The sequence below is a fragment of the Vigna unguiculata genome, chromosome 1 (assembly GCF_037176805.1).
Source record: "Vigna unguiculata cultivar grain cowpea cultivar isolate G323 ecotype 2 chromosome 1, ASM3717680v1, whole genome shotgun sequence".
Classification (NCBI taxonomy): domain Eukaryota; kingdom Viridiplantae; phylum Streptophyta; class Magnoliopsida; order Fabales; family Fabaceae; genus Vigna; species Vigna unguiculata.
Window position 1 is genome coordinate 43,191,890 of NC_140792.1, and position 27,389 is coordinate 43,219,278.

At 35.0% G+C, this 27,389-nt stretch overlaps 4 protein-coding genes across 7 annotated transcripts; 1 reads left to right on the forward strand and 3 right to left on the reverse strand.

Annotated features, from left to right (window-relative positions):
- Nucleotides 1–3,522: 3,522 nt before the first annotated feature.
- LOC114165277 (uncharacterized) lies at nucleotides 3,523–4,555 on the reverse strand. The gene has a single exon (XM_028049934.2). It carries the CDS (start codon nucleotides 4,511–4,513, stop codon nucleotides 3,647–3,649), a length of 867 nt encoding a protein of 288 aa, XP_027905735.1. The 5' UTR covers nucleotides 4,514–4,555; the 3' UTR covers nucleotides 3,523–3,646.
- Nucleotides 4,556–12,663: 8,108 nt separating this feature from the next.
- On the reverse strand, nucleotides 12,664–15,163 carry LOC114180352 (protein CHROMOSOME TRANSMISSION FIDELITY 7-like). Of its 2 annotated transcripts, none has more exons than XR_003603682.2 (4): nucleotides 14,738–15,163; nucleotides 14,161–14,663; nucleotides 13,483–13,659; nucleotides 12,664–13,396 (listed from the first exon to the last, which is right to left on the reverse strand). XR_003603682.2 is itself a non-coding variant. In XM_028066658.2 (4 exons), exons 1-3 carry the CDS (start codon nucleotides 15,077–15,079, stop codon nucleotides 13,539–13,541), a joined length of 966 nt encoding a protein of 321 aa, XP_027922459.1. In that variant the 5' UTR covers nucleotides 15,080–15,161; the 3' UTR covers nucleotides 12,664–13,396; nucleotides 13,491–13,538. The 2 variants fall into 2 exon arrangements, 1 of the variants encoding a protein (XP_027922459.1); XM_028066658.2 differs by having other exon boundaries at nucleotides 13,491–13,659; nucleotides 14,738–15,161.
- Nucleotides 15,164–16,278: 1,115 nt separating this feature from the next.
- LOC114191942 (mediator of RNA polymerase II transcription subunit 27-like) lies at nucleotides 16,279–19,678 on the forward strand. 3 transcript variants are annotated; one of them, XM_028081405.2, is made up of 7 exons: nucleotides 16,322–16,637; nucleotides 16,761–16,926; nucleotides 17,579–18,026; nucleotides 18,435–18,494; nucleotides 18,583–18,651; nucleotides 18,751–18,794; nucleotides 18,874–19,678. In XM_028081405.2, exons 1-7 carry the CDS (start codon nucleotides 16,337–16,339, stop codon nucleotides 19,040–19,042), a joined length of 1,257 nt encoding a protein of 418 aa, XP_027937206.2. In that variant the 5' UTR covers nucleotides 16,322–16,336; the 3' UTR covers nucleotides 19,043–19,678. The 3 variants fall into 3 exon arrangements, with proteins under 3 accessions (XP_085530018.1, XP_085530016.1, XP_027937206.2); XM_085673892.1 differs by lacking the exon at nucleotides 18,751–18,794 and having other exon boundaries at nucleotides 16,279–16,637; nucleotides 18,583–18,694; nucleotides 18,840–19,678; XM_085673890.1 differs by lacking the exon at nucleotides 18,751–18,794 and having other exon boundaries at nucleotides 16,279–16,637; nucleotides 18,840–19,027.
- Nucleotides 19,679–22,576: 2,898 nt separating this feature from the next.
- Nucleotides 22,577–26,124, reverse strand: LOC114193872 (receptor-like kinase TMK3). The gene is made up of 2 exons (XM_028083842.2): nucleotides 23,509–26,124; nucleotides 22,577–23,287 (listed from the first exon to the last, which is right to left on the reverse strand). The coding sequence occupies exons 1-2, from the start codon at nucleotides 25,826–25,828 to the stop codon at nucleotides 22,779–22,781; spliced, it is 2,829 nt and encodes a 942-aa protein (XP_027939643.1). The 5' UTR covers nucleotides 25,829–26,124; the 3' UTR covers nucleotides 22,577–22,778.
- Nucleotides 26,125–27,389: the final 1,265 nt, after the last annotated feature.

The window sequence follows — 27,389 nt, forward strand, 5'->3', positions numbered from 1 at the left end:
TCTCAAACAACAGGTCATTCAGGGGAGCTCATTGCTAAACATGTTGAGGCTTGTTTGAATAATTGGGAGTTGAAGCGAGTCCTTAGTGTCACTGTGGATAATGCTACAGCAAATGATGTTGGGGTCCAATACCTCAAAAGAAGGATGTTATCATGGAATTGTCTTGTCTTAAAGGGAGAATATGTTCATATGCGTTGTTGTGCACATATATTAAGTTTGATTGTGAAGGATGGGTTAAAAGAGATAAAGGATTCAATTTCAAAAATTCGAAGTGCGGTTAAATATGTGAAATCTTCTCCAGCTAGATTTGCTAGATTCAAGGCTTGTGTTGAACAAGAGGGAATTTCTTATAAAGGTCTTGTTTGCCTTGATGTTGAAACCAGATGGAATTCAACTTATCTAATGTTAGAGGCAAGCTTGAAGTACAAAGATGCATTTGTCTTGCTAGATATGCAAGATAAGAAATTTGGTGCTGAAATGGCCAAAAGTAGTGGTGTGCCATTAGAAGAGGATTGGGAATATGCGAGGTCTGTTCTACCATTCTTAAAGATGTTTTATGACTCTACCATGCGCATTTCTGGTTCTTCTTATGTCACTAGTCATATGTATATGAAGGAGGTGTTTGGAATTGGTAAAAAGATTCGACAATATTTTGAGAGTAGTGATGTGAGCATAAGATCGATGGCAATGAGGATGAAGGGTAAGTATGACAAATATTGGGGAAATCCCAATGGAATTAATATACTATTATTGATTGCTGTTGTGCTTGACCCTAGGAGTAAGTTGGATTTTGTTAATTACTTCATTGACTATATATTTGAATCTAGCATGGCCAGTGGATTGAAATCAAAATTATTGTCATCTTTAAAAGCACTTTATGATCAATATCAAGGGATTGAGGAGGGTTCTCAAAGTAGCCAACAAGAATCCCAACTAGATGATGAAGATGATGATCCTCATGGCATGAGTTTCTACCTAAGAGCTACAGGACGTAGATTTGATTATATATCAGAGCTTGATAAATATTTGAGAGAGGATCCTGAACCTTATACAAAATCAGTTGAGCTTGATGTTTTACATTGGTGGAAGGTCAACTCAACTAGTTTTCCTATCCTTGCAAACATGGCTCGAGAGGTGTTAGCCATTCCTATCTCTACCGTAGCATCAGAGTGTGCATTCAGTACAGGAGGAAGGGTGGTTAGTCCTTATCGGTGTTGCCTAACGCCTAAAATAGTGGAAGTACTTGTTTGCACACAAGATTGGTTAAGAGGAACACCTTTCTCTATACTTTTTGATGAGGATCCTAAAGAGCTTGATGAATTTGAGCAAAGTGAGTTTATATGAAAACTTTATATATTTTTTGGTTGATACTTTATATGAAAGCCTAAAATATATATTTTTTTTGTAGATATAACTTCTCAAGACGAAGTGGGACCTTCAAGTGCAATTAATTTAGATGATTGAAGATGTATTAAGATGTATTAACATTTTGATGTTGTTTATGGGAGAAACTACTGAAGAACCTATGTATTAAGATGTATAAATATTTTGATTTTGGTGTATTGAAGTATGAGGCTTATTTCAAGTATTATTTCCTAAGCACTTTCAAATTATAAACTTTATATTATTATTGCGTATTACAATCATATATAATTAGTGCAATTCGGTTCAAAATAATGTAATTCAGTTCAAAAACAGTGCAATTCAGTTCAAAAATAATGCAATTCAGTTTAAAATCAATGCAATTCGGTTCAAAAATAGTACAATTCGGTTCAAAAATAGTGAAGTTTATTCAAAATCAGTGCAATTCGATTCAAAAACGGTTCAAAAATAGTGTAGTTAAGTTAAAAATTAGTGCAGTTCAATTCAAGAATAGTGCAGTTCAGTAAAAAATTGTGCAGTTCAGTTAAAAAATAGTGCAGTTCAGTTCTGATATAGTGCAGTTCATAAAACAGTTCAGTACAGTTCATATTATAGTGCAGTGCAGTTCAGTACAGTGCAGTTCAGTCCAGTTTATTTTTCAAAAAAACAGTTCAGTTCAGTTCGTCTGAACTGTTTTTCAGTTCAGTGCAGTTCATACGAACTGTTTTTTAGTTCAGTGCAGTTTGTGGTAGTTCAGTACAGTGCAGTTATTTTTGCCCAGCCCTACATAATATATTAACATCATTCTTCACCAATAAGATGTGAAGCCACTTTAAGACTATGAGTATATAGATCTTTATTTTTATATAATATTTTACTTTCTCATTTTTAATTAATATGAGACTTAGACTCACACTTAAATTTTTAATAAGTTGGATCTTCGTATAGGTCCTTCCAGGACTATCATACCATTTAGTTAGACTTTTTTACTGTGGTATTTCTTCATGCACCTCATAAAGCGAAGAATTCTCATTCCACCTTTAATTAAAATATATAACCTTGTATCGCACGAGAAACTTGAACCAATAGAGAGAAAGAAGAAATGACCAAGGGTATAAAAAAAATACATATTCCATATTCAGTATTCTGAGAGACATTTTTTTCAAATTCGGAAATATTCTTCAGAATATCCAATCTAAAAAATATTAAAAGAAAATGTAAAAATTTTATTATAATTTTAATTAGGGGTAGTTTAGGGATTACAAAATATATAGGGGTGCAAGGAAAAAAAATGTAAGAAGAGAAATCCTCTTTCCTAACCCAGTCTTTTCGAAAAGGCCGTAATTACCAACGTTTGGAGCAAACAAAGACTACAATCTCGGGCTTTATTATTCTCAATTTTTCTAACATTTTATCATCTGAAAAAATACTTCCACATTATATATTATGGTAACCTTCCGAAATATTTTTTTTTTGGAATTTATAAAATAATATTTCCAGAATAAAATTTTTAGAATCAAATTTCAAAAACAGAATTATCGGAACAAAATTTCCAAACTACATAAAATATATTTTGGAAAATAAAATTTTTAAAATAAACTTTCCGGAATTTTTATAATATTTTTCGAAATGAATTTTCTCAAATACTTAACGTAAAATATATTTTTAAAAGAGCTTTCTAAAATATGAAAATACGTTACAAAAAACTTTTCTAAACGAGTTTATTTTCGCTTTTTTTTTTCTTCTTGCTCTACAGCATTCTCCCCATCTTCTTCTTTCTGTGCAGGAGCCGTGATGATGAAAGGGGAGTGATGGGAGTGAAGGTGTTTCAGTCTTTTCCTCTTATTATGGGAGTGCAGGTACAAATTGGTGGCGTGCAGGAAGCAATTAATTACCCTTGATTTTAAGAAGATGCTCTTTATTTATTTGTCAAACATTTGCCTGGATTTTAAGGGTTTAGTTTGTTGCATTAATATATTATATATGTAACTTTTGGATATTCGGCAATAAATATAAATATATAGGGAGAAGGAGAGAAAAGTTGTTGCGAGCACGATTTTTCACCAGTGTAAAATGATAACTTCTGATGCAGAATAAATGAATTACGATTGATAAATTTCAATAGAATTTGTTGTTTACGAGACAAACTACCCAAAAAAGTTATTCTGACAAAATTAGCAGCAAAAATATATACGGATGAAAGGAAACTTAGATTTCTTCCTATTACCCTAAAAAAAACCACAGAATTATGAGTATAACACCCAAGCATGAGGCACTGTATTTTTCACATATAAAGCTGGCAAACAACGGGGTTTCCTCCATTGTCCAACGCGCCGTTGCCGGTGTGGTTCTGAAAGACGACCTTCAAGCCGTCACAAATTGCCAGTACAAACGACATTCTGGTGGTAAACGTTTCAGACTTGAACTCCACCATGGAAGCAATCCTCATAACGACCGTAACGGAGCCACTGGTTTGATCCTTGGCCATCTCAACCATGTCCGACGTCGGAAACGGAAACCCCATCGACGACATCTTGGCGTCGATTCGCTTGACCTCTTTCTTGTCCAACCCGAAATCGGGTACGTAACTCATGGCTAAAATGACGTTTTTGTGCAACAGATCGACCTTGAAGCCGGATAAGAAACCGTTAAGCTTGTCGTTGACGTTCTGAATGGAGAAGCTGGTGTTCCAATCGGCGGTTAGCGCTGTAGAGGCGTTGAAGTTGGCGACGGAGAGGGAATTGACGGTGTAAGCGGGTAGTTTGGGGTGCATCATTAGCGCCATGACAAGGGTGGCAAGGAAAAGGCCTCCGAATATTACACAGCAAAAGATTAGGAAGCCACGAAGTAAGGCTTTGTTTCCACCAGCGTTGTGATGGGTGGGTGGATCGCTGAAGTATGGGCCTGCGGGGTAATGGTATACTTGAGATTGAGAATGTGGAGGGTAGTCATTAGGGTATGGGTCGTATCCTGGAGGGTAACCTTGCAGAGCCATGGGTGGTGGCTGGTATCCCATTGATGGTGAGTAATACATCATGTTGGGTGGTGCTTCCATGGGTGGTGATGCTGGACGATCACCGTGAGAAGATGACTCGTAGGAGAATGCTCTGCTTGGATGATGTCCTCTACCATCATGGGATGAATCCATCATTTTGTTTTCTCCGATTCTCCCTCTCTTAATCGTGATTTTGAGAGGGAGAACCAAAGGAACAACAAGCTACGGCTGTTTCTCTTTTATAGATAAAACAAACAAGATATATTTAGATTCAAAAGAAAAACCTTAAAAATTATGTGAGGTGCTTGTTTCTTTTATTGGTTAATAACCTACATTCCAATTTCATAAAAATCACTTTATGTTAGAGATTATTTATCTGGAAAAAAAATTACTTTAATATTTTTTTATACTCATTTAACAATTTTTTTTTTGTTTTCTCTCATAATAAAATATGTCAGTAAGTTTGTCAACCTACGACTATTACTTCCAAACACAATTATCGTGATAGAGGAATAACTATAATAATACTTTGGTTTGATTTGATTTGAAACTAGGAATAACAACCTTTAATTTTAATATTATTTATTTAACAAATTTATATGTATAAATAAGATATATTTGAGATTATTATTATATTTTACTGTTATTACAATTGAGAATTAGTTGTTTAGAGAAAGTAATGTTATAACATAATTTTCCCTTGTCTACATTTTTTTTAAGTGTCTCAGTTACGAAAAGAAAATAAAATGAAAACTGTGGTAGTTAGTGTCTCTATCTATAAGAGATGAATATCTACAATTATATTGTTTGAGTTAAATACCATTTTAATTTTTTCGTATCATGTTTAGTTTTAGATAGATTTTTTTTTACCTCTTGTTCATGAAAAATTGCCAATTTCTAATTATAATTTTCATAATGAGGAATAAAAAAAACAAATTATTTTATTGAGAGTAGCTATATATCAAACGTGACATATTTTTAATACAGAAACTTAAAAGAAAAAATTAAATAATCAAACATATCTATATATAGGCAAATTAAAAAAAAAAAAAAAACTCATCGGTAAAAAAAAGTTGTTGCATGTATTGTAAATTAAATTAGTGCTTTCGGTTGAAAGAAATGAAAAAAAAACAAAAAACAAAAAACAAAAGAGAGTTTTTTTAGTTGAAAATTATATTGAAGAAATATAATAGAGTTATATTTCTTCAATATTTTCAATCGTAAGGATACATTAATTCAAATCTTATGTACTGTATTAACTAAAATACTTTTAAGATCTTATTATTTTACATTAAATTTATTTTAATATAGTATTTATTTTTTGGATTGTGCGTCCAATTTAGACAATTTAACAAAATGAGCTATATCTAAAATAAGTACAATTTAATTTTTTATAACTAGCCCAATCTGTTAAGTTTTGATTGAGGACTAATTAAATGAAATTTCCTCTACTTTTTGTCTTTAACATGATGTACCCTTTTTAGTTGCAGGAGAAACAAATTAAGTTCTTCCCATGCCTCGTCTCACTTAAAGACTTGAGAATTGAAGCTACTGTAGTGAGCATGACAGAGTTCAGCTCTTCATTCTTGGATGAAACTTTAGAAGACAAAGAAGGACACTAACATTGGTCGTCCATTGACCCCTTATCAAGAATTTTGTCCTTGTCAATGCCTCTAAAGTTAAGGAGGCCAAAAAAGTCAGCCCACAAATTTGCATCTTTGTTTTCAAAAACACCAAAGCCTGAAGAAACCAGTATTCCCACCACCCCTTTGTGGTTTGAGCCAAAAGAGTTTGATTCTATGTCTGGAAAGGGAATGTGTTTGCATTGAAGCACAACAGCAACACCTGTGGGTTGAATTCCTTCATGCAAAGCAGAACACACCTCATTTGCAAGTCTTTGAAGTTCTTGGAGACGTTTTGCAAACACATTGGTGACACGAGACAGTTTGCTTAAACCGAGAACATGATGAATCCTTGTTTTTTGTTTCTACGGGTGTCAATGATTACTTTCCGCTGCAACAAGATGGGTACAGACGGGGTATATGGCTTCAGTTCTTACATAATCGAGGTCAAAGACTCTGCGAAATTTTTAATTAAAAAAAATATTGTTGAACCTATGGCTCCGATTTCTCTGCAATCGAGATAGAAAAGTATTTTTACGGCATCAGATAATAACCGAGGTCAAAAGGTACTCTTTTTGGCCTCACCCAATATGCCTCGGTTCTAAAACCGAGGCAGAATGACAAAAATAACTGGGGCCAAAAGTCCTTATTACACTAGTGAGTTTTTTTCATCTTGTCACATCCTTATGTACACAATAATTTATTTCCTTTATGTGATCTTAGTCAATAATTTTTCAAATTGTTTTTAAGACACATTTGATCATTTTTTTAATATTTTTATTTTTATCATTTACAATACTATTTTGATATTTTTAAAAATTATTTTTATTTTCTAACACATACGATGTAATTTTATTACTATAATTGTATAAAGAAAATTATTTACTATAACATAACAATGTAATGTAATTGTCATGATTTTTTTTATCATAGTTCAACACATATTAAAGTTTAAATGATAAAATATCTATTTTAAAATTCTATTATTATTAGTTAATCTTTATTCTTTGCGATTTTGAGTGATGTATTATAACTTTGATTAGTATATAAAAAAATATTTTATTAGAAATTAAAAATTAAAGTATACATATGTTTAAAATATTTTTTAATTTGAATATTTATTTTTTCTTATATTTTTTCAAAAATGTTTTCAAATTTTATTAACTATGTATATAAATTTAATAAATATTTTGATTCTTAAGAAATTTTATTTAGTATTTTAATTTAATTTTTTTTGTTAAATATAAATATGGAAAATAGAATGAATTTTTTAATCTTAGAATGATATGGAATAGCGAGATCGTTCCCACTCTGTCCATTACCGTCAGTTAATCTCATCCATTACAATGTTTTGGCCACGCAATTTTTTTTTTGAAGCAGCTATCTTCGTTTTAAAAAAAATCTTACATTTGTACATTTGGTCCCTAAAAGATATATTGTTTCACGATAATTTATTTAAGGCTAAAATATTTTTAAACTTCTTGCATCTCTAAGTTTTTATAATAATAATCCATATATTTTCTATCACATGTGATGATGACCTATATTGGAATGGAGTAAATATAAAGTAAAATAAAATTCAACAAAAACTTTATTAGAAACTAAATTTATAATATAATTAATCCTATTAGTTATAATTCTTTATATTTCCATTTAAAACTTTTTTCCACCCATCTTTTAACTGTCGAGTTATTTTCTATTTTATCAAACCACTTATAATATTATTACTATTTCTTCTTCTTTCCACCTTCGTTTTTTAGTGACTACAGAGCAAAGAAAAGAAAATAAAAAAGACAGCAAAGAAAAGTGTAAAAATGGAAGCCTGTATATATAAGTGATTTACTAGCATTTAGCCAAATGAATCAGCTAAATAAAAATTGGTACACGACCTGAAGGATTACAAAACTCTTAAGCTTCAGAGCCAACCTACGTACTTAGCTAGTAGATCAATCGCAGAAATGTTTATAAGTTTAATCAAAAGAAAGAGAATGGCTTCCAATGTATAGGGATGGTGAATCTCCGATTAGGGTTACCCAACCTTCCCGAATTCTTACCAGCCAGAAACTGAACCTTTAAGTCTTCACAATGAGGACTCATCAGTACATCTGCGACCCATGTTTCTCCATAGTAAATCGCCTCCACCTTCACTTGCATTCCGAAGCTCAATGACCCATCTTTCATCTTATCTTTTCCCATCTCCTCCACCAACCATTTCTCCACCAAGGGTTCACTCGTGAACTTCAAATGCAGCTTCACATACTCCCCCTTCTCCAAGTAAAACGGGTAAGAAGACGCCACAGAAATCGCATCTTCTGGGTTCCGTTTATAGAATATGGTGAAGTGAATGTCCCGGAAGTAGATGCTCGACACGTTCGCGTTTGTCACCGTAAACTTCGCATCCCACGTGGCAGAGACCCCTCCGCTGCCTGTGGTGAAGTTCGAAAGGTACATCGAATTCAGAACGAAAATCGGGGCAACAGGGTTTTCATTCGGCGTCCACAAGCGCTTGTATAATGGCAGAAATACTAGCATCATCAACAACATGAGGCCCAGGCAATCTTGAATCAGTTCGCAGGCGCGTGAGCTGATGCTGAATATTTCTTCCGTGTAATAATTCTCCGGCATGGCTGAACCTGACGTTGTGCCGCTGGATTGCACGGAAACTGATACCGGTTGGTGTTCGTGGATTACACGATCAGTTTCTGATTGGGGAACAGGGGAAAATCTATAAACATGGCCTCGCTCGTTTTGAGGTTGTACGTTAGTGGCTGTCGAGGAGGCCATCATGGGTATAGCTTCGGATCTACAAATGAAGATGGGCGAGTTACGCAGAGAAAGGAATGGGTGGGGAGAAGAGAAGGGTCAGAGGATTATATGATATTGCATATTCTGGAAATGGCGTAAACGAACCCTAAATTCGTTGGCCATCTTTTGCACGGGAAAGAGGGTGTTCGATTTCCTACACCTAATTAATGTCTTTAGTTTTCTCCATTGATATATATATAATGTTTCTGGAGTTGCTAACAGGAAGAAATTAACGTGAGAAAAAGAAACACTAAAACTTTTACTATTTATGAAATCTATTGTTAGAAAAGTATAGTGGGTAAAAGGAGTCAATAACTTATTTATAGTATGTTTAATATCAAGCAGTTAAAGTGGGAGAAGAAAGAAAAGATTGGAAATAAAATAATAATAGTAATAATAATTGAAACGGGAGAAATGAAAAGAAACATTAAAGAAAAAATGGATCCACCCTCGAAATAAGGTCGACATACAAAGAAAAAGGAAGAAAAATATTTTTTTTCTCATGTTTAGTAGATTATTATTGGAAAGTGATGCAATGGCATTTACCAAAAGTAACGATTAGTGAATGTAAAAGGCCAAAGAAAAGTTTAGCAGCAAACGAAATGTTCAGAACAAAATTCTCTTTCTGACTTAGAAAGTTACTACTCCACTTAGTTCTCTTATGAGCTACTTCTTCATGCGTAGTGGACTTCTTCATGGTGTTGTCAAGTTGTTTTACAAGATATATCCAACTTATTTTGATGGTTGTGTTGTGTATATGTGAAAATAGATGTTGATTATCTTTCAAAAATTATGTTTACCGATAAGTGGAAGAAAATAAACCTAAATAAAAAACAAATAATTCTATTTTTAGTACAAAAAATTATTTATTTAACAATTAGACTTACAATAATTGTTTTCTTCTATAATAATAATAGCTATTTTTAGTTAATTTTCTGTTTAGTAAATAATTATGAAGATAACAAAACTTTATTTTTTAAAATTTAATACAGTAAATATATTTATTTTTATACTTTTGATAAAAAACAACAAAATTATTAATATGTTTATCTAATTAAATCCATTTAGTCAAGCTAAGCACTTGTAGTTAGTTTAGGTCAATATCTAATAAAATCAGTTTTTCAATTTTCATTTTTATCTATTTTACTCATTCCTCCATTCACTTTTAAATAATAGGTTTAAACTCTCACTTGATTTTTGTTTTTTACAAAAATTTCAATTATGTCATCAGATTTTAATCGGTCTCAATTTAAAATGACCAAATTATAAAATGAAAATTTGATGACTTAAATAAGATTTTAAAAAAATATGATCAATGGAGGGTTTAAATCTGAATATTGTGACCCTTTGAATTGCAATTTTGTTAGGTTCTCGTATTTATTATCATCCCAATTTATTTTGAAGAGTTTGAATTATGCGTAGAGATTTATAGATAGATAAAATTATTACTAACACGATTAGATAAGGTCAGAACTCCTAGCTACTAATTTTAGTTGATGCAATCTTATTTTAGTTTTAGTGGAAGTCCTTTTTTATGTATTTTTATCGATTAATGACCATATATTATATATTCTTAACTATGCTTATTTACTAAGTTAAATGAATTTTCGTCAACTTTTCAAATTGTGTGATGGTGCGAATAGAATCACATGGAATTAGTCAAAGAATTAATACATTAGAATGTGTTTTTTACAGACCCCCATTGAACAACACCTACACATTCTTTAGGGTTGTGGTCAACGATTGATGTTGTTGTGTTACCCCCCGCTACAACATTTACCACCAAATTAGTGCATTTAGGATACATCATAAAAGTTTTGACCCACCCATCGTCCAACCAAACCTCTCCTACAATAATCATGTGTAAACTAAATCTCGTATTTCCTCTTTCAATATCTTTACCAATAGCCTGAACCACCGTGTCATCCACAATGGGTTGGTCCGCTTCCCACCCAGTCGTACTCCACTTCAAATGCAACGTTTTTGTCGTCTCATTTTCCAACAACAAAACTGCATTCGGTAACATAATGGGAGTGATCACAGCCAACGTTTCATTTTCCTCGTAACTTATTTTCGCTTGCAGGGTTAGGATGTTGATGTTGGAGTAGTTCATGACGTTGCATATGGTTACGGTCGCGTCCCATGTGGATGACACCTCGGCCTCGGAAACTTCGAGATGAGGAACGTGAAACGAGTCGAGGAAGAACTTGGGCGGGATGGGATCAAAGGTTGGTTGGTATAATTGCTTTTGCCTATGGTGAAGGGTAAGTCCGACGAACAATATTGCAAGCAGGGTCAAGCGTAGCAAAATCACGAGACCATCCCAATCGAATTGTTCTTCTTCGCATGACTCCATCATTATGTGATGATCATTGATCTCAAGATGGTGTTCCTGAATTTCTTGAGGGAGAGGAGAGAATTGGATCCTTGATTCAACTGGAGGTGTTGAAACGGACATGATTAGGGTTTGCAGAAATTCAGATTTGGGTCGGTGAAAAGAAGGGAGGAATGTCGTTGTTGATGATGATGATGATATTTGACTTGATATATATATTAGGGTTTGTTGAAAGGAACAGGAGATGTTAAATCATAATGAGTTAAAGTTGACGATATTACAACTAAAATATTTCCTAAAAGGGTTAATTTTGGTGAGCATTTGGTAACTGTTTGTTTTGCTGCCTGTGGTGATTTGTTTTAGGTGTATATGACAGACATCATTGTAATATGAAAAGCATAATTAGTTAATGGTCAACTTTTTATTTTCCATGTTTTACTAATTGTTTTGGAAATTGTTCGGTGGCTTATATATTTTGTTAATCTTTTGGATATTGAATTTGATCTGTACTAATTGATTTTAAGTTTAAGACAATTCTTTGGGACCTTAAAAGGAAAAGACTATTTATTAGGCATTTCGTGTCAAAAAGAGTGTTTTTAAAAGATATGTCTAAAAGCTTATCTGACATAAATATTCCAACATATTGAAAATATATTACTATTTGTTGAAATAAAAACAATATTCAAAAAAATAAGGTACAAAAAATTTCGAAAATCTAATTATTTAATAATTTACTGGTTAATTTCGTTTGTTCATTCTAAATTAATCTATTATCAATTTTAGAATAATAAATTCCTAAATCTCTAATACCAATAAGATATAAATGAATATTTAAAAATACGTTTACACTGAAATGAAGATAAAAGTGAACATAATTAAAATGTCTGCATAGAATCTTACAAACTTGACTATTTTAAACCTTCTCGTACCCTACGATTCTTCCCCAACGAAAACGTTGTTTTTTTAATTTTTACTAAAAAAATTAATATAATTATTATTATAGTTACATAAATAATTTATTTACAAAATTATATTTATATGTTATAGTTAGAAATGTTAATAGTAAGAGATCGAATACCAATGTTTATCCGCGATCTAATTCGCAATAAAAAAAATTATTCATTATCTTCTTGTTTACCTATTTGTTTATTTATCGATATTTCTTTACAAAATATCCACATGTATTTTACAAAATATCCATGTATATACGTAGATACATACAAATATTTAAAAAAATAAGAATAATTTTTAAAGTTTTAAAATAAAATTACAAAAAATATATATTAAATTTAATTAGTAAGATGATACTTATTTATTCGAAAGTCAATTTCATACTTGTTTGTAAAAAATGTCAATTATGTCCCACTACAGTGAAGATTCTGGAATGCCACAATACAAGCCGGAGTGGCGGACATATTAATGAAGTTACTGATACAATTACTAAACAGTGAATCTAACTAAAAGATAACCAAATACGAAATTAAAACTAAGAACAGACCTAGTATCTAATCCTAGCTAACTAAAACAGAGAAGAAATGCAGAAGTAACGGCAAACCAGTAAAAGCAAACTAAAACGGCAGAGAAAGCTCCCCGCCAACTTGAATTTACATTATATGTGGTGTGGGGGAGAATTATTCACATGTTAATAGAGAATTAAAATTGGTTCTTGGAAAAAGCAAAAAAAATCAAATGAAAATGTTCAAACTAAATGATAATTACAAAGAATGAATCTGAAACATCCCCACACTGATCTATCACTACTCTTGACTTGCTTTTTGGTTGACCACTGTTTGAGAAGGAATCGCACTTGACTTCTGTTGAACCAGTTCATTCACGGCAGTAGCAAGTTGTCCAATTTGAGTTTTTAAATCTTGAATCGTAGCTTCTATTGTTGGATCAACTTTGGCTTGCTGTGGTAGAGTAAAACCTGATTGTCCAAACTGCTGGAACTGTCCAGGATTGGATCCTACATTCTGCTTGAACTGTTGAGCCTGTTGATTGATCTTTTGCATTTGATTATAGGGCTGCTAGACAAACAACTGTGTTTGCAGATGTGGTGGTGGCACATATCTCATTTAGGTATATGTCTCCCTCCAGAACTATACTGCTGCTGCTGTCCTTGATTCTGGTTCTCCCAGGCCTGTTGGGGCTGCTTAAAAGCATTATTCTGCTGGCCCTGATAAACTCCAGCCACCAATTCTGTTCCAATATTAGAGACTTCTTGCAGATGAGGGCTCTCGAGAAGTAAATGGTAAAATCAACTCACAATGACAAAGCCTTGAACCAACAAAAAAAAATGAGATAAGAGACTCATAGCTTATATGAGCTAAAAAAGGTTACACTTTACAAGAATAATAGCTTACGTTTGTACCTATTGACAGTCAAGAGAGTGAATTACTAATAAACTGTTTTGTTGGCTTTAATAGGCCAAGAATGACCTAGTGCCAGTATAACTAGTTGCTAATGCCTTTCCAGCAGAGGTAGGCTGGGAGAATGCTAACTGGGAACGTCCAAGCTCAAGACCGGGACAAAAACTCTTCCTGCAACCAATTCAAATCAGGAAGTTCAAATCACTAGGCCAGGAAATGGTTGAAGAATAATTAAATGTACGTTTAGATGAGTGTTTAAAAAAATAATTTGGAGATAAATTGATGTGTTTTAATGTCTTTATTCTAAAAGTCAATTTGATACAAGACTTCGATATATCCCTTTTAATCCAACACAGAACTAGTTATCACTTCTTGTCAAATTAGAAAATAACTAGGCATCTATATATTTTCTAAAATCACATTGAAATGATACAAAATCAATTATCATACTTCCTTTTTGTAAAATCAAACACATTTTCCCAACCACTTAGCACTCGTTCCATGCAGTTAGCATTAGGACTTAAAAGAGAAATAATATTCGTTAGAGGTCTTGCATTACCTATGAACTTATTGAATTTATATAAAATATTTGAAGATTCCATAATGAAACTAATGATGAATTGGGGTGCACATGCCAGAGGGTCAATTGAATCCAAATTTAATTGAAGTTACCTCACTGCATCTAGCAATTGGGTTGCAATGCCTTTTCTTCTGTTGGAGGGAGTAATCCAAATGGCCCTAACGCCACAAGCAGCAGCAGTTGGTTCGCTGTCACAGAAGATTGCCCCTTCCATCTTTTCAGAATCACTCACATTAACAACTTTTCTTTGGGTCTCCCTTTGAAAAATAACATTCCCAAACTGAAGAGTTGTAGAACGCGTCGTCACTCCCCTTTTCTTCGCGCTATGAACAGGTCCAGCATCAGAGCAAGACACAACTTTGAATGCCTTTTCAATTGGTTCTGCAACGAGACATCCAGCAACCCTGTTAAGATAAACAAACAGATACACTTTACAGCGCTCATGAAGTATCCACCCACTTCCAATCTCAATTTCCATCATCCTCACCACCTCTTCAACTTTCTTCCTGTGAGAAAACGGGTCGAGCTCCGAGAACAAAACGACCCGACCCGAGTCCAAACCGGGTAGAGAAATAACATTTTCTTTGGTCCAACCCTGCAGAATAAGGAAATAAGATAAAATCGGGGATAATAATCGGCAAAAGAAGAGGGTGTAGGCGGAGAGCTAACTCTGAATTGGATTCCCTGCGTGTATGATTTGTGAAATTCGTTGTGGGATTTCTCGTCTTGTGGATCGCCGGGAGTGAACTTCACGCCGCACGTAGAACACGCGCGTAAGAGGAAATCGGATTGGCCAAAATCAAGGTGAAACTGTGCGTAGCTTCTCTTCTTGTTTTTTACAAGCGTTGCTGGTTTCGGATCCGAAGTACCAGCATTAGGGTTTGGGCGCCTTCGGGTGTAGGTGTTGATGATGTGGTGTTGCTGATTCTCCCAGACTGACAAATCATCGTCATAGTTGGGAGAAGAAGAAGCTGGGCTGGATGTGAAGAAAGCGGTGATCTTGGACTGCATTTCTGATTCTTTCTTCCTCCTGTGGCAGCGTTATTGATGATTTTATTTCATTTGCCGCCAAAACTTTTCGTTCTGTTTTTAAATTTCCCCGCGTTGTTTCTTTTCAATGTCCAAACCCAATTATTTCATACATATAGCTAGGTAATGATTTCATGAATTCAGATTTAGGTACAAATTAAAGACACAAGTTATTATATAGTTTTATTAAATGGTTATAATAGACTTAAATAATACATTCATTGATATTATTAATTTTGTTTATCTTTTATAGGTGTTATTCTAAAAATAATATAAATATTAATTGACTGTGTAGAATTATTTTATATTTATATTGTGAATATGAAAAAAAATTGCTATAGTATTTATTTTTAGGACATTGGTGTTTTGATATTATATTTTTTTTATTATCTTATTACATTATTTTTTGTTACTATTCATTTTTTTTCTAAAAATATAAAAATTAATTTTTATTAAAAATATTTTACTTTTACAAAAATTGCCAAATGATGTCAAATAAATTTTTCTCTTATTTTTAATATAGTAAACCTATAACAATATTCATATATTATATACCAAGTAAATTAAATATTCATTTAAATCTGCATTTTAGTCTTAAAAATTTGATGTAGATTTAATTGGAATGCAGATTTTATGAAAATTAAGAGACACATATTATAATATGAAATATTATAGATATTTAAAATTTTAACAAATTGAAAAGATATAAGAAATATATATATATATATATATATATATTTATTTATATATATATATATATATATATATATATATATTTATATATATATATATAATAGATATTATAGATATCTCACAAAAATAACTTTTAATTTCATCCATATAATCTTTCTATATATAACAAAATATAAGATAAAATAACATATAAGTAATTAATTTGCACGAAGTTGAATATTAGATATTGTTATCGATCATGGTGTTAATACAAGTTGAAAATTTTCTCTTATTTTTCATCAATTAAATTAAATTAAGAGTGTGTTTTTTATGCTTTATTATATTTTATCCTTTATCCAAGACTTCTCATTTTGCAAATGCGAATTTATGGAAAAAGTTAAGTGCGTATATAATATACAAACCGTTGATAAGAAATTACGAAAGCAAGTGGTTGATGGGCCTTGTGTTTGATGTGTTTATATGTCGTTACTGGTGAAGGAAGGCCCAATCCGTGTTGTACGAAAGTACTACCTAAGACGAAACTCACTTTCTTTGTGGGCGTGCCAAATGCAAATGCAAATGCAACAAACGCAGCAGCAGGCCACGACGGCACCCATCTCAACCTCCACTCCTCCTCCCTCCTCCGGTGGCTCCGCTTCCGAGGCACCGCCGAAGCAGGTAGCTCAAGCAATGGACAAGCTAGGACAGGCCGAACGAATCATCGCCGACATCCGAATCGGCGCCGACCGCCTCCTCGAAGCGCTATTCGTCGCGGCAGCGCAGCCTCACCAAGGCAACAAGCCTCTCCAAATGTTCCTCAAGGAAGACGCCTGCATGCGTCAGTATCTTCAAGACCTTCGATCGCTTGGTAATCGTGCTGTTGCATTCGTGCCCCTTTGTTTTTTTTTTTGTTCCCGCGGATTAGGGTTTTGGTTTGCACTCTGCAACGTCGTTTTTATGATTAGTTCTGCGTGGTTTTTCGGTTTTGTAGGTAAGGAGTTGGAAGAGTCTGGTGTTCTCAGTGAATCACTTCGATCGAGGAAAGACTTTTGGGGCTTGCATATGCCACTTGTTTGTCCAGATGGTGCTGTGGTTGCTTATGCGTGGAAACGACAGCTTGCGGGTCAAGCTGGCGCTTCTGCCGTCGACAGGACTAGGTTTGTTTTTGTTAAATTTATTCTTCAGTTCTGTATGCCATTTCAATTTCCGTGTTTGGATAACGAAATAGGATGGAAAACAATGGATTCAAATTCAAACGTGTTTTGTTTATTTGGTGGTGATGTGTTGAATATATGGAAGACAGCTTAGCGAATGATGGTATCTGGTATTCTGTGACCAGTGATTTTTTCTTTTTGATGATTACGCGTGCATGCATAAGTTGATATCTTAATCTTCCAGTTTTACTATTCGATCCGGAATACGTATTGATATGACCCTATGCTACGTGCTAACCGCCTCAGTCTAAGTTGTGTAGAAATGGTGACAGTTAATGTTAGTAAGTTAGTTTGTTTATCGTAGACAGTTAGACACAGAGAAAGACTATTAACGACTGTACTGTTTTTGCTGACGTCTCAGTTCACTTTCGTCAAGTTTGCCTCCAAATTTTTCTGGTCTCAAATTGACTTTAATTTTGCAGTTATCCTTGCAAACAATATTTTGCACGACATTTAGCTGCTCCACTTTGTTGAATACAATTGTCAAAGAAGTACTTGGCCCCTCTCTTTATGTTTTGTTTATGGTATATAATGATCTTGGTTGCTGACTTGTCATTCTCGATGCTGCTGATTTGTGTTACTTTAATGATACCAGGTTAGCTCTCAAAGCCTTCACTGATCAGAAAAGGCGTTTTTTCCCACATCTTGATGATGGACTTGAGGCCAGTGACTCGGCTTCAAAGAAATGTTGTGGGTCTGAAGAAATTACAGTGGATCCCAAGGAAGAAATTAGGTTTTTAAGGACGCTACCTGATGTTCTGAAGTCTGTAGAGAAGGATGTGCCAAGTCTGAAAATTTTAACTTTTGAACGATTGGACTGGTTAAAAAGAGCTTCCGCACTTAGCTCATCGGCAAATGAGAGTTCTCTGGAACATAACTATCACGGTTCTAATAAGTTAAGGCTAGGATCAGTTGGAACCGTTGCCGAAGAGAAGGTTGCGGTGATAGAAATGTTATTCCCATCTATCTTCAGAGCTGTTATATCCTTGCATCCTGCAGGTTCCATGGATCCTGACGCTGTAGCTTTCTTTTCTCCACATGAGGTATACCTTCCAGTGTTTCTGTCACATGAGAAATGTTAGGAACTCTTCTTCGAATACTCTATTGTTGCTGAAGTTTATGGCGAATTACAAATTTTGATGGGTTGCACTTCTCATTTAATGACTTACTTGATTTAGACGTCGAACCTTCCATAATGTGACTTTTTATGATTCTCAGCCAAGGAAGAAAAGACCGTGGTATATCAGTGTTAGCTTTGTTGAGACAGATTTTTTTTCCGTACTTCTGTATTTAGTTTAGGAGGAATTCTTACCTCCTCGGTGTTTTGCACTTATTTATTTGCTCCAATATGACTTATTTTTATTTTAAAAAAGGCTTATTTGTTATTTCATAATCAATTTGCTTGATTTTACATCTGAATATTCCAGTTTTAACTGTGTACTACTTAACAGAGTGGAAGCTACGTGCATGCAAGGGGTTTTTCAGTTCATCATGTGTTTAGACATATTACGGTAACAGTCTATGTTGCTTGTCATTTGATTCTTTTAGTTACTCTTTGATGTCTTTTTTATTATAGCTTATAGTTGTCTTGCATTGCAGGAGTATGCTGCGACTGCTCTGCAGTACTTTCTCGGGAACCAGACTGAAACCAGTTTATATTGTCTTTTGGTACTGTAATTATCTTTTTCTAGATACTTCGTTTTTTTATGAGGTATTAGTTATTAATATATTTGAGGTTTTCTTAGCTTTCTTCCTTTTGTGTTGTAGCACTGGATTTCCAGCTACCAGACTCTGTTTTCAAAACCATGCAGGTTCAATTTAATGTTTCCATAACCTTAGATTTTCTTGTCTTTTAGGAAATGTAATGATCTCAATTTGTTGGTGGTGCAGCAAATGTTCACGGCTACTTGCAATGGATAAAAAATCAACTCTACTGTTACCTCCCGTCCATCGACCTTATTGGCAGTTTTCCTTTTCAAAAATTTTAAGCATATCCTCAAAAGACCAGAATTCTGATACTAAGACTTATCATATCGGCTGCCTTTCTGAGGAAATATAACTGGATCTACCTATGATTCAGATAAACTAAGTGCTCAATTCTATATGGATCTACCAGGAGCTAGAGTTTCCATCTCATTGTTGTGTGCATGAATTGGAAGATATGAGTTGGTAAAGGGTTTTCTTTACAACTGGTCTATATATTTCATCTCTTGGATTGCATCTTCTGGAAATTATCGAGTATAGCTTCTTATGTAAGCCTCGTAAAAGTGGTCGGATCTATTGATTCTCGTAAGATATATCTCAGATCACGTTTTATGAGATTTGTTCTTTGGACACCTGGAAGTTCTCACTGATCATGGCTTCAAGCAAAAGGTACAAGATAATTATGATCTGTGTTTGCTACATGAAAGTGCCAGGAGTTTTAGTATATTATGCCGATACACAACCACCTTCTCCTTCCAAATATAATGGAAAATTGCTGGGCAACTGAGAATCTGTGGTTGAGCCACCTGTACATGGTTCTATGAATGTAAGTGTTGTGAGAGAGGATGATGTACCCATAGCAAAACAGTTTATTGGCTGGACAGAGCTAAAATTATCGAATTGACAAGTCTTGTTATTGCAGGAACCGAATCGGTCCTAAGTATTAATTTATTGATCAAAAGGAAAATAAGAAGCCATATCTTATTTCTAATTATGCTGTCTTTGTTTTGTAGGTCTGCATCTTTTTTAATTTTAAATTAAACTGAAGTTTTATGTCTCGTGTGATAGACATGTGATTTGTTAAGGAAAATAAACAATTAAGGGCTTATCACAATTGTTATTTTACGGGAATAGTTTGTTTTAGAAAAGATTGGCATTCACTGTGAAATAAGGCTCCCATCATGACCTAAATCTTATCTTTTTCATGCACGACGAAAGAGATAACGCTTAGTCAAGGAGGTGAAATCTTCTTATCATTTCATTCTATCTAATTAATTTCCAAAGGGAGCACTCAAGATCACTCAGGATGATTTGTGCAATGAAGAAAGGTACCCTTTTCTTTTTTCTATCTAACGTATGTGAGAATCATCAATTTTAAAATCTTATTTGAGTTCTTTGTATCATATGATTGTTAGTAAAACACCAGTAACACTCAGTTTATAGTTTAGACGTATCACATTCACATCATGTAAAATCATTATGGTTTTCTAACTCAAACTTCTAAGTCATAATGGATTACAGGTGACATGAAAATCTTGAAAAAAATTCTTGAGATTGGGGTTCAGTTGTTTGTTTGCACATACTTTAAAAGACCGTACTTATGTTAATTTAATCTAGTGGAGCTTCACTTGTGGGTGCTGGAGATATTTCAATTCTTAGAATTTGAAAACCTCCTCGTGTTGATGTCCAATCAACCAGTGGTTGATTTTGATACATCCATTTTCCTTAAGGTTGATGGCTGTGGCTATAATAGTGAAAATGATTCGGAACAAGGTTGAAATTGGGAGAAGTTTAGTTGTTTATTGTAGGGAATGGATAAGGAATTTAGTGGTTATTATGAAGTTAAGAAGTTTACATATAAGATTATATAAAGATTAACTTACTTATCTCTAATTTTATTACGAATAATTAGCCATTATTCTAATAAAAAAAATAAGAGTAGAGCATGTGATAGTGATATTCAAGATTAAATATAATCCATGAACAGAGATCAGTGATCCTTCTAATAGTTCTTATATGTGGTTATAATCGCTATGAATTCTTCATAAACTTTTATATTGATAGATTTGCGTAAGAGTCAAAAGTCAAAAGCCCTTACCGTGATCCGTGAGAAACAGAGGCACTTTGAAAAGAATAAAAAACAATAATCTGATAAGGACTCGTTATCAACAAATGATTAAAAACTTAGGAGTGTTTAATTTTAGTGGCAACGAACAATCAAATAAATAAATGCAGAAAACAACAAGAAAAATTAAAAAAAAAAAAAAAAAAACTCGAGAGTGGCATGACACGACTACAACTTTGTCACTGATGGATTGAATCGATGGGAACCAATAATTGCATGTAATGGCGTGTAATCCTCACATGGGCCAGTTGTCGGCAGGAGTAGCTTCGTGCGTGGCAAAAGGTTGGTCATTCAACTGACATCTCAATTTGAGTTTGAGATGCCATTTGGCTCACTCATTGAAAAGAACCAACACCCTCTGCGCCCACATCCCTAGACACTTATGTGTGTGCCAACTGCATGGCAGATAATTATTTCATGCTTCCCCCTTCACCACTTGCCATGTCAGACAACAACGTAGTTGCAAAGGACCCAACTCCACTAACATCTAAATTGGACTCCACCATAACTCCCAGAACACCATGTGTCTATCACGTACTCACCCCATAACTAATTTATAGCCTTTTTAAGTGGAATTTCAAGTCTCCAACCCCCAAGATAAGTATTGGAAGAAAAGACATGGCACATGGCACATGGCTTCGTGTCTTTCGCTCCTTCCAAAGTTGCCACCAAAGCCGATTTGAAAGCTTCGAGATTGTTAAGAAAAAAAACAAAGGAAAGGGATTTGTGTGGAAGATATTTTCCGGTGGATTTCTGCGCATTTACTGCTAGTTCAACAAAACAATTAACAGTTTTAGGGGCTACTTTCCAAATCAATTATACTACGCCACACTCTGATCCAAAATTAATGCGTGTTACAGACTAGTCACCAACGCATGCCACCTTTCATCAGAGTGCGAACTACCCAACATTGGTTATATTAGTTCGAGTCACGTGCCTCTTATGCAGTTCCAAGCATTTCTGAATGAAGTTACATCCCCGAACTTCAGTTTTGGTCACTACCTGCTCTCAATTTCATCATAAAATTTTTCACACGATATGCAACATCATGCTGTACCTCCAATTGCCTGGACTTTTGATTGAGTAGTCGTTATCAAAATATTGAAAACGAATATGATGCATCTTTAAAGAAACACGAACGCAACATGGATCAATAAAATGTGCGTGGAAAATCACCTCCTCCAGTTTTTAATTATTGTTTAGGGATGCAAGAGCAGCAAAATCAATAAAAGGTCAACAACTGATAGTAAATGCATTATGAGTTATTACAAAGAAACAAAAAAATCATAGAAGGCAAAAACCCATCACCATTAGAGTTTAATGCACCAAAAGTAGAAGGAAATACAAGTAACAAAAGACAGTAGCATGGCGAATATGTCACTCTCCGTGTCTTCCGCAATAACTAAGAGAATATTCAAAATCTACATCAATATGTGCACAATGAATACCTTATCCACTGAACTCCATCCAACCCTTTCAGAAGTGAATTCATGCATGAAATTTACCAGTCATGTCTCGGGTGAGGATAAAGAGATTCTCCAATAACACCATCGATTTGATCACAGTACTTTCCACTATTCATCTCTACAAGAATAAAGGAGGAGCACCAGGCAAAATATCTTCCCACAAATCCCCGCCTAACATTAATACTTTTATAATGTCAATGCATTTGGGTTTGCGTTGCATCAATTCACCACGGCACAGCTTAAAAGGTCGCATCAAAAGTCTCAACCAACATAAGGTTGACAAAAGATCACTCAAACATAAATAAATGAACTAAACCATTGACGATTGATTGCGGCTCAATATCTACAACCATTAACACTTAAATGTCATAGTGGAAAATACAAAGCATACACACGACATTTTAAGACAGACATTTTAAGATAGACAGAAAGAAAGGAGCATGCTATCTACAACTATTTGGAAAAACAAAAAGGAAAGAGGGTAGAACAAACAATTTGTTTCAACGGCCATCAGCTGAAGTAAAAGAATCTGCAAATCCAGTAGGCCTTGCGGGGATACTGCTCTTACTGTCTTCTAGGTCCATATAACTCATGTCTTTTCCTTCTGCCTCTTGCCATCCCTTCACCATCTGGTTAAGGGGAAGGCTATAATCGATCCCAGAATACTCCTCAGTGTCATCATCAAAGGGTTTCCATTTTTCAACAAGCGGTGCCAGCACATTTACGGCATGACCCATCTCTGGCCGTTGGCTTGGTTCTCTGGCAGTGCAGTGCCCTGCTAACTCGGCAATGATGGAGATGCTCTCAAATGTTTCTTCCTTAACATCAAGGGCTTTGTCAATAGCAGCCATTAGCTTCTTCTTATCTGATTTTATATGCCAGAACCATGCTGCTAAGTACTGGCTCTCCTCAGGTCTGTCCTCGTCAAGTGCCATTAATCCAGTCAATAGCTCCATTAACACAACCCCGAAACTGAAAACATCTGCTTTAGTAGTGATTTTTCCTGTCACTGAAATATATTTGAACATTCAAATCAGGATTAGTATAAAATCTGAACATACCAAATAAAGTTGAAGTTTGTGTTACAAGACATATAATGCTAATCGATTTATTAAATTTTGTAATGTTAATTAGTTATTCCCGTAGAATCTGACACTCTATTACAAGCTGACAAGAACTAAAATAGATGACATCAACGATTAAACCTTCTTCAACTAGTAAACAAAATACCTGCATATTCTGGCGCCAAATATCCGAAAGTCCCAGCAAGCCTGGTAACTACAGATTTTTCACCTTCAGGAGCAAGTTTTACCAAACCAAAATCTGAGACCTTTGCTCTGAAATCATCGGCAAGCAAGATATTTGACGGCTTAAGATCTCTGTGAATGAAGCTCTGGTGAGCCAGCGTATGAAGATACTCCATCCCTCTGGCAACGTCCAATGCAATATTGAGCCTCCTCTTCCAAGAGAGTGGCTCCAGTTCAAAGCTTTTCCAATGGAAAAGATGCTTACTTAGAGCCCCTTGTGGCATATATTCATACACTAGAATCCTTTCATTACCTTCTATAGAATAACCCAAAAGAGACACCAGATGCCGGTGCCGGACTTTTGATAGAACCGCAATCTCGGCCTGGAATTCATCCAATGCCTTGCTACTGATCACACCAGCTTCCATTCGTTTCACTGCAATTTTAGTTCCATCATCCAACTCTCCCTTGTAAACAACTCCAAATCCACCACGGCCAAGCTCATTCTCGGGCGCAAAATTCTTGGTCACGTTCCTGAGAACTTGGACTGATATTCTAAGATTTCCAGCGTCAATGACGTGAGACTCCCCAATTCCACTACTATTCCTACTCCCAGAACCACTCCCTGTCAAATTGGAAATGCTTCCATTTGTATTGTTAGCAACAGCAATCTTCACAACACTGTCCGAATCCGATGGATCCCTAGGGTGAATTACCAGTGAGGTTGGAGCTTGGAAGCCATCCTTCCTCCTCTTGAAACAATATGCATAGAGTGGAATGAGCAGAAAAGCCGCAGCTGCCACACCCGCGATCGGAGCAACGATGGAAACCAACCCTTTCCGTTTAGATTTCTTAGTTTCACGAGAATCACTCGAACTGGAATTGGACTGACCCGATGCAGGGTCGACATTCCCAGATCCAGATGACGGGTTCTTGCTCCCTGATGAAGGATTCTCCGCACCACCATTGAAGAGAGGATTCCCGGTAAGAATAGGTTTCAATCCAGTCTTAAACAAAGGCAATGGAGGAGAAATGTTATTCCCACTCAGATCCAACAATGTCAAAGATGTCAAACTACTCCAATTACCAGGCACCGCACCACTAATATCATTCCCACCCAACCTAATCTCAACAAGAGAACCCAAGTTCGCAACAGAAGGGCTTAAACTCCCGCTAAGATTCATATTAGGCAAATTAATCATATTCACCTTTCCATCAACATTACACTTTATGCCCAACCACTGACCCCCACAAGGATCATTCCCACTCCACGAGTCAACCAAATTCTCAGGATAATTCAACCCCCCAAGAAACCCCAACAGCGCCATCACCTCAAACGCGCAAGGAACCCCTGACTTGTTCACACAAAAATCGTTATTATTATAAGACACTTGAGCCGCTTTAAAATTCGGAATCGGACCCATAAAATGATTGTTGTTCAAGTCCAGCTTGTCCAGCTTCAAATCACCCAAACCTTGAGGAACCAACCCAACGAGGTTGTTCCCATTAAGGTTAAGTTCCCGTAGGGAGCTCATATCCCCAATGTTATCGGGAATCGTTCCAGTGAATGAGTTCCCATGAAGCCACAAACTCGTGAGCGAAACCATGGAGGCCACAACGTCAATTCTTCCAGTGAGACGCTCCCCCTGCTGGTTATTCAGCCACAGAACCTGCAACGCAGAGCCGTTTAGACTCAGGGGAATCTCGCCGGTCAAGTTGTTACTGGAGAGCTTCAAAAACGACAGCGAGTTCATTTTTCCGAGAAACTCCGGTAATGGGCCGGTGAGGTTGCAGCCCATACAGGAGAGATTGGTCAACTGCGTTGAACCCTGGAGCGTTTGCGGTAAGTGCCAGCCGCCGGAGCTGGCGTTAAGGTTATTATTATCCAAGGCGAGCACTTCCAAACTCTGGAGCCCATCGAAGAAATCTGAAGGTATGGAGTCGAAGTTGTTGTTGTCAAGATACAGGTATTTGAGATTTGACAGGCCGCGGAAGGAGGGCAATGGGCCGTTGAGCCTGTTGTTCTGGAGGCCCACGTTGAAGAGATTCGTGAGCTGGTTCAGGTTCTGCGGAAGAGGACCGCTCAGGTTCAACCCCTTCGCCTGAATCTGGTTCACGCGGTTCTTATTGTCGCAGAAAATGTACTTCCAACCACACGGGTCATCGCCGCTGTCCGGCCACGGCAACAGTTCCGGGTTGTCCAACCCGTTTCGGAATTGGCGCAGTATTTCGACGTCGTGCGGGTCGGCAGAGGCGAGGGAAAAGAGGAGGGTGAAGAGGAGAGTAAGCGAAGAGCGGAACATGGCGGCGCGTGAATGTTGGGTTCATCTGAGAGAGTGGAAGTAGGGTAGTGAATGGCGGGATTTGAAGCGGCGCATGTTGAATCCGGGTAGCAAAAGAAGCAGTGGAAAAGCGAAGATGAGTGAAAAAGTGAGAATTTAGGTTGGGTGTTGCTTTTGAGAATTTCGCAATTCCCGTTACGACGGTCTCACAGATAGCCTCGTTTCAGTCACATCCTCATTTTTTCAAAGGACGAAATGGTTTGACGGGCCCCACACAGTCGCACAGACACCTTCACTCCCCAAGAGGTAGAAGAAAACCCCCCAACCCCCATTCTGCTATTTTATTTTAATCTTAATCATCATCTAAATTTAGTAATATTCTTTTAATATTCATTTTATACCAGAAATCATAAAAAAAATATTTTATAAATTTAAATTAATTTGAGCATTGCTTATAATTTCATAGACTAAAGTAAATATGTCTTTATTCTCTCCTTTTTGTGAATATCCTTCCGTCTTTTGTATCTTCTTCAACTATTTAGTTTTTTGTTACATTCTAAATCCATCTTTAACATTTAAGTTTTACTTTTCCATAATAAAAAGTGAAAGTTTTACCAAAATATAATATATATTTAAATGTTTTAATTTGTAAGAATGTAAATGAGTTAATTTCTTCCCATGAAGCTAAAGATCACAAATAAGTAGTATTGACTATTTTCTAGTGTAATTACTAGGTAAAAGTAAACACAATTGTTTATTTTACACTTAACATGATCAAATAAAAAACAAATCAGAGAATAAGTTGAATTTTTGCACAACATCACAGAAATACTTATAATATGTAAGTTAATTTTGCCTTTCAAGTGAAGTTAATACAATACAATTAGACAACGAGCAATTTATTGCAACGTTTATAATAAATTCATATATAATGTGCTAAGACGTAGAATATGATTCTTTATGTAAAAATGAATAAGTTAACCTAATTAGAAGGGTTCAACTAGAATGGTTGTTGGATGATACCTTAATTGTAAAAAAGTATTTAAGAATCTAGATGACATTTAATCATTTTCCGTCCTTTTGTGCGTCAGCTAGGTTATTTATGTTTTTTTTTTTTTTACAATCACCATAATGTCTACATAGAAAGATGGAGTGGTAATTTAACAGGTTTCATTCAGATAGATAATAAATTATGATATTATATTAGGAAATGAGTTAATGTTTAAGTAATTTCCGAATAACTAGTTTGTAAAATGAAGATCGTTCTAGTTATATAATGTAAAATTGATTTTATATATAAGTTGACGTGAATTATCTAATATCGTCTTTAATATTGAGATTATTGAGATGATATTTTTTGTTGATTTTATATGAAGTGACTATTCTCTCATTACTCTCTTGTAATGCATTCAATCCATTATAATTCCTTAGTATGTGATAACGAGAGTTAAATAACGTTGTTTGGAACTTTCCTAATATTTAAAGTATTGACTTTATTTGCTTTCAAATCCTTAAGGAGATAAGGCATTTCCTTCCCAAAAGATAGCCATTTGATTTTCTAGATCCACAAAATTGGTCATTT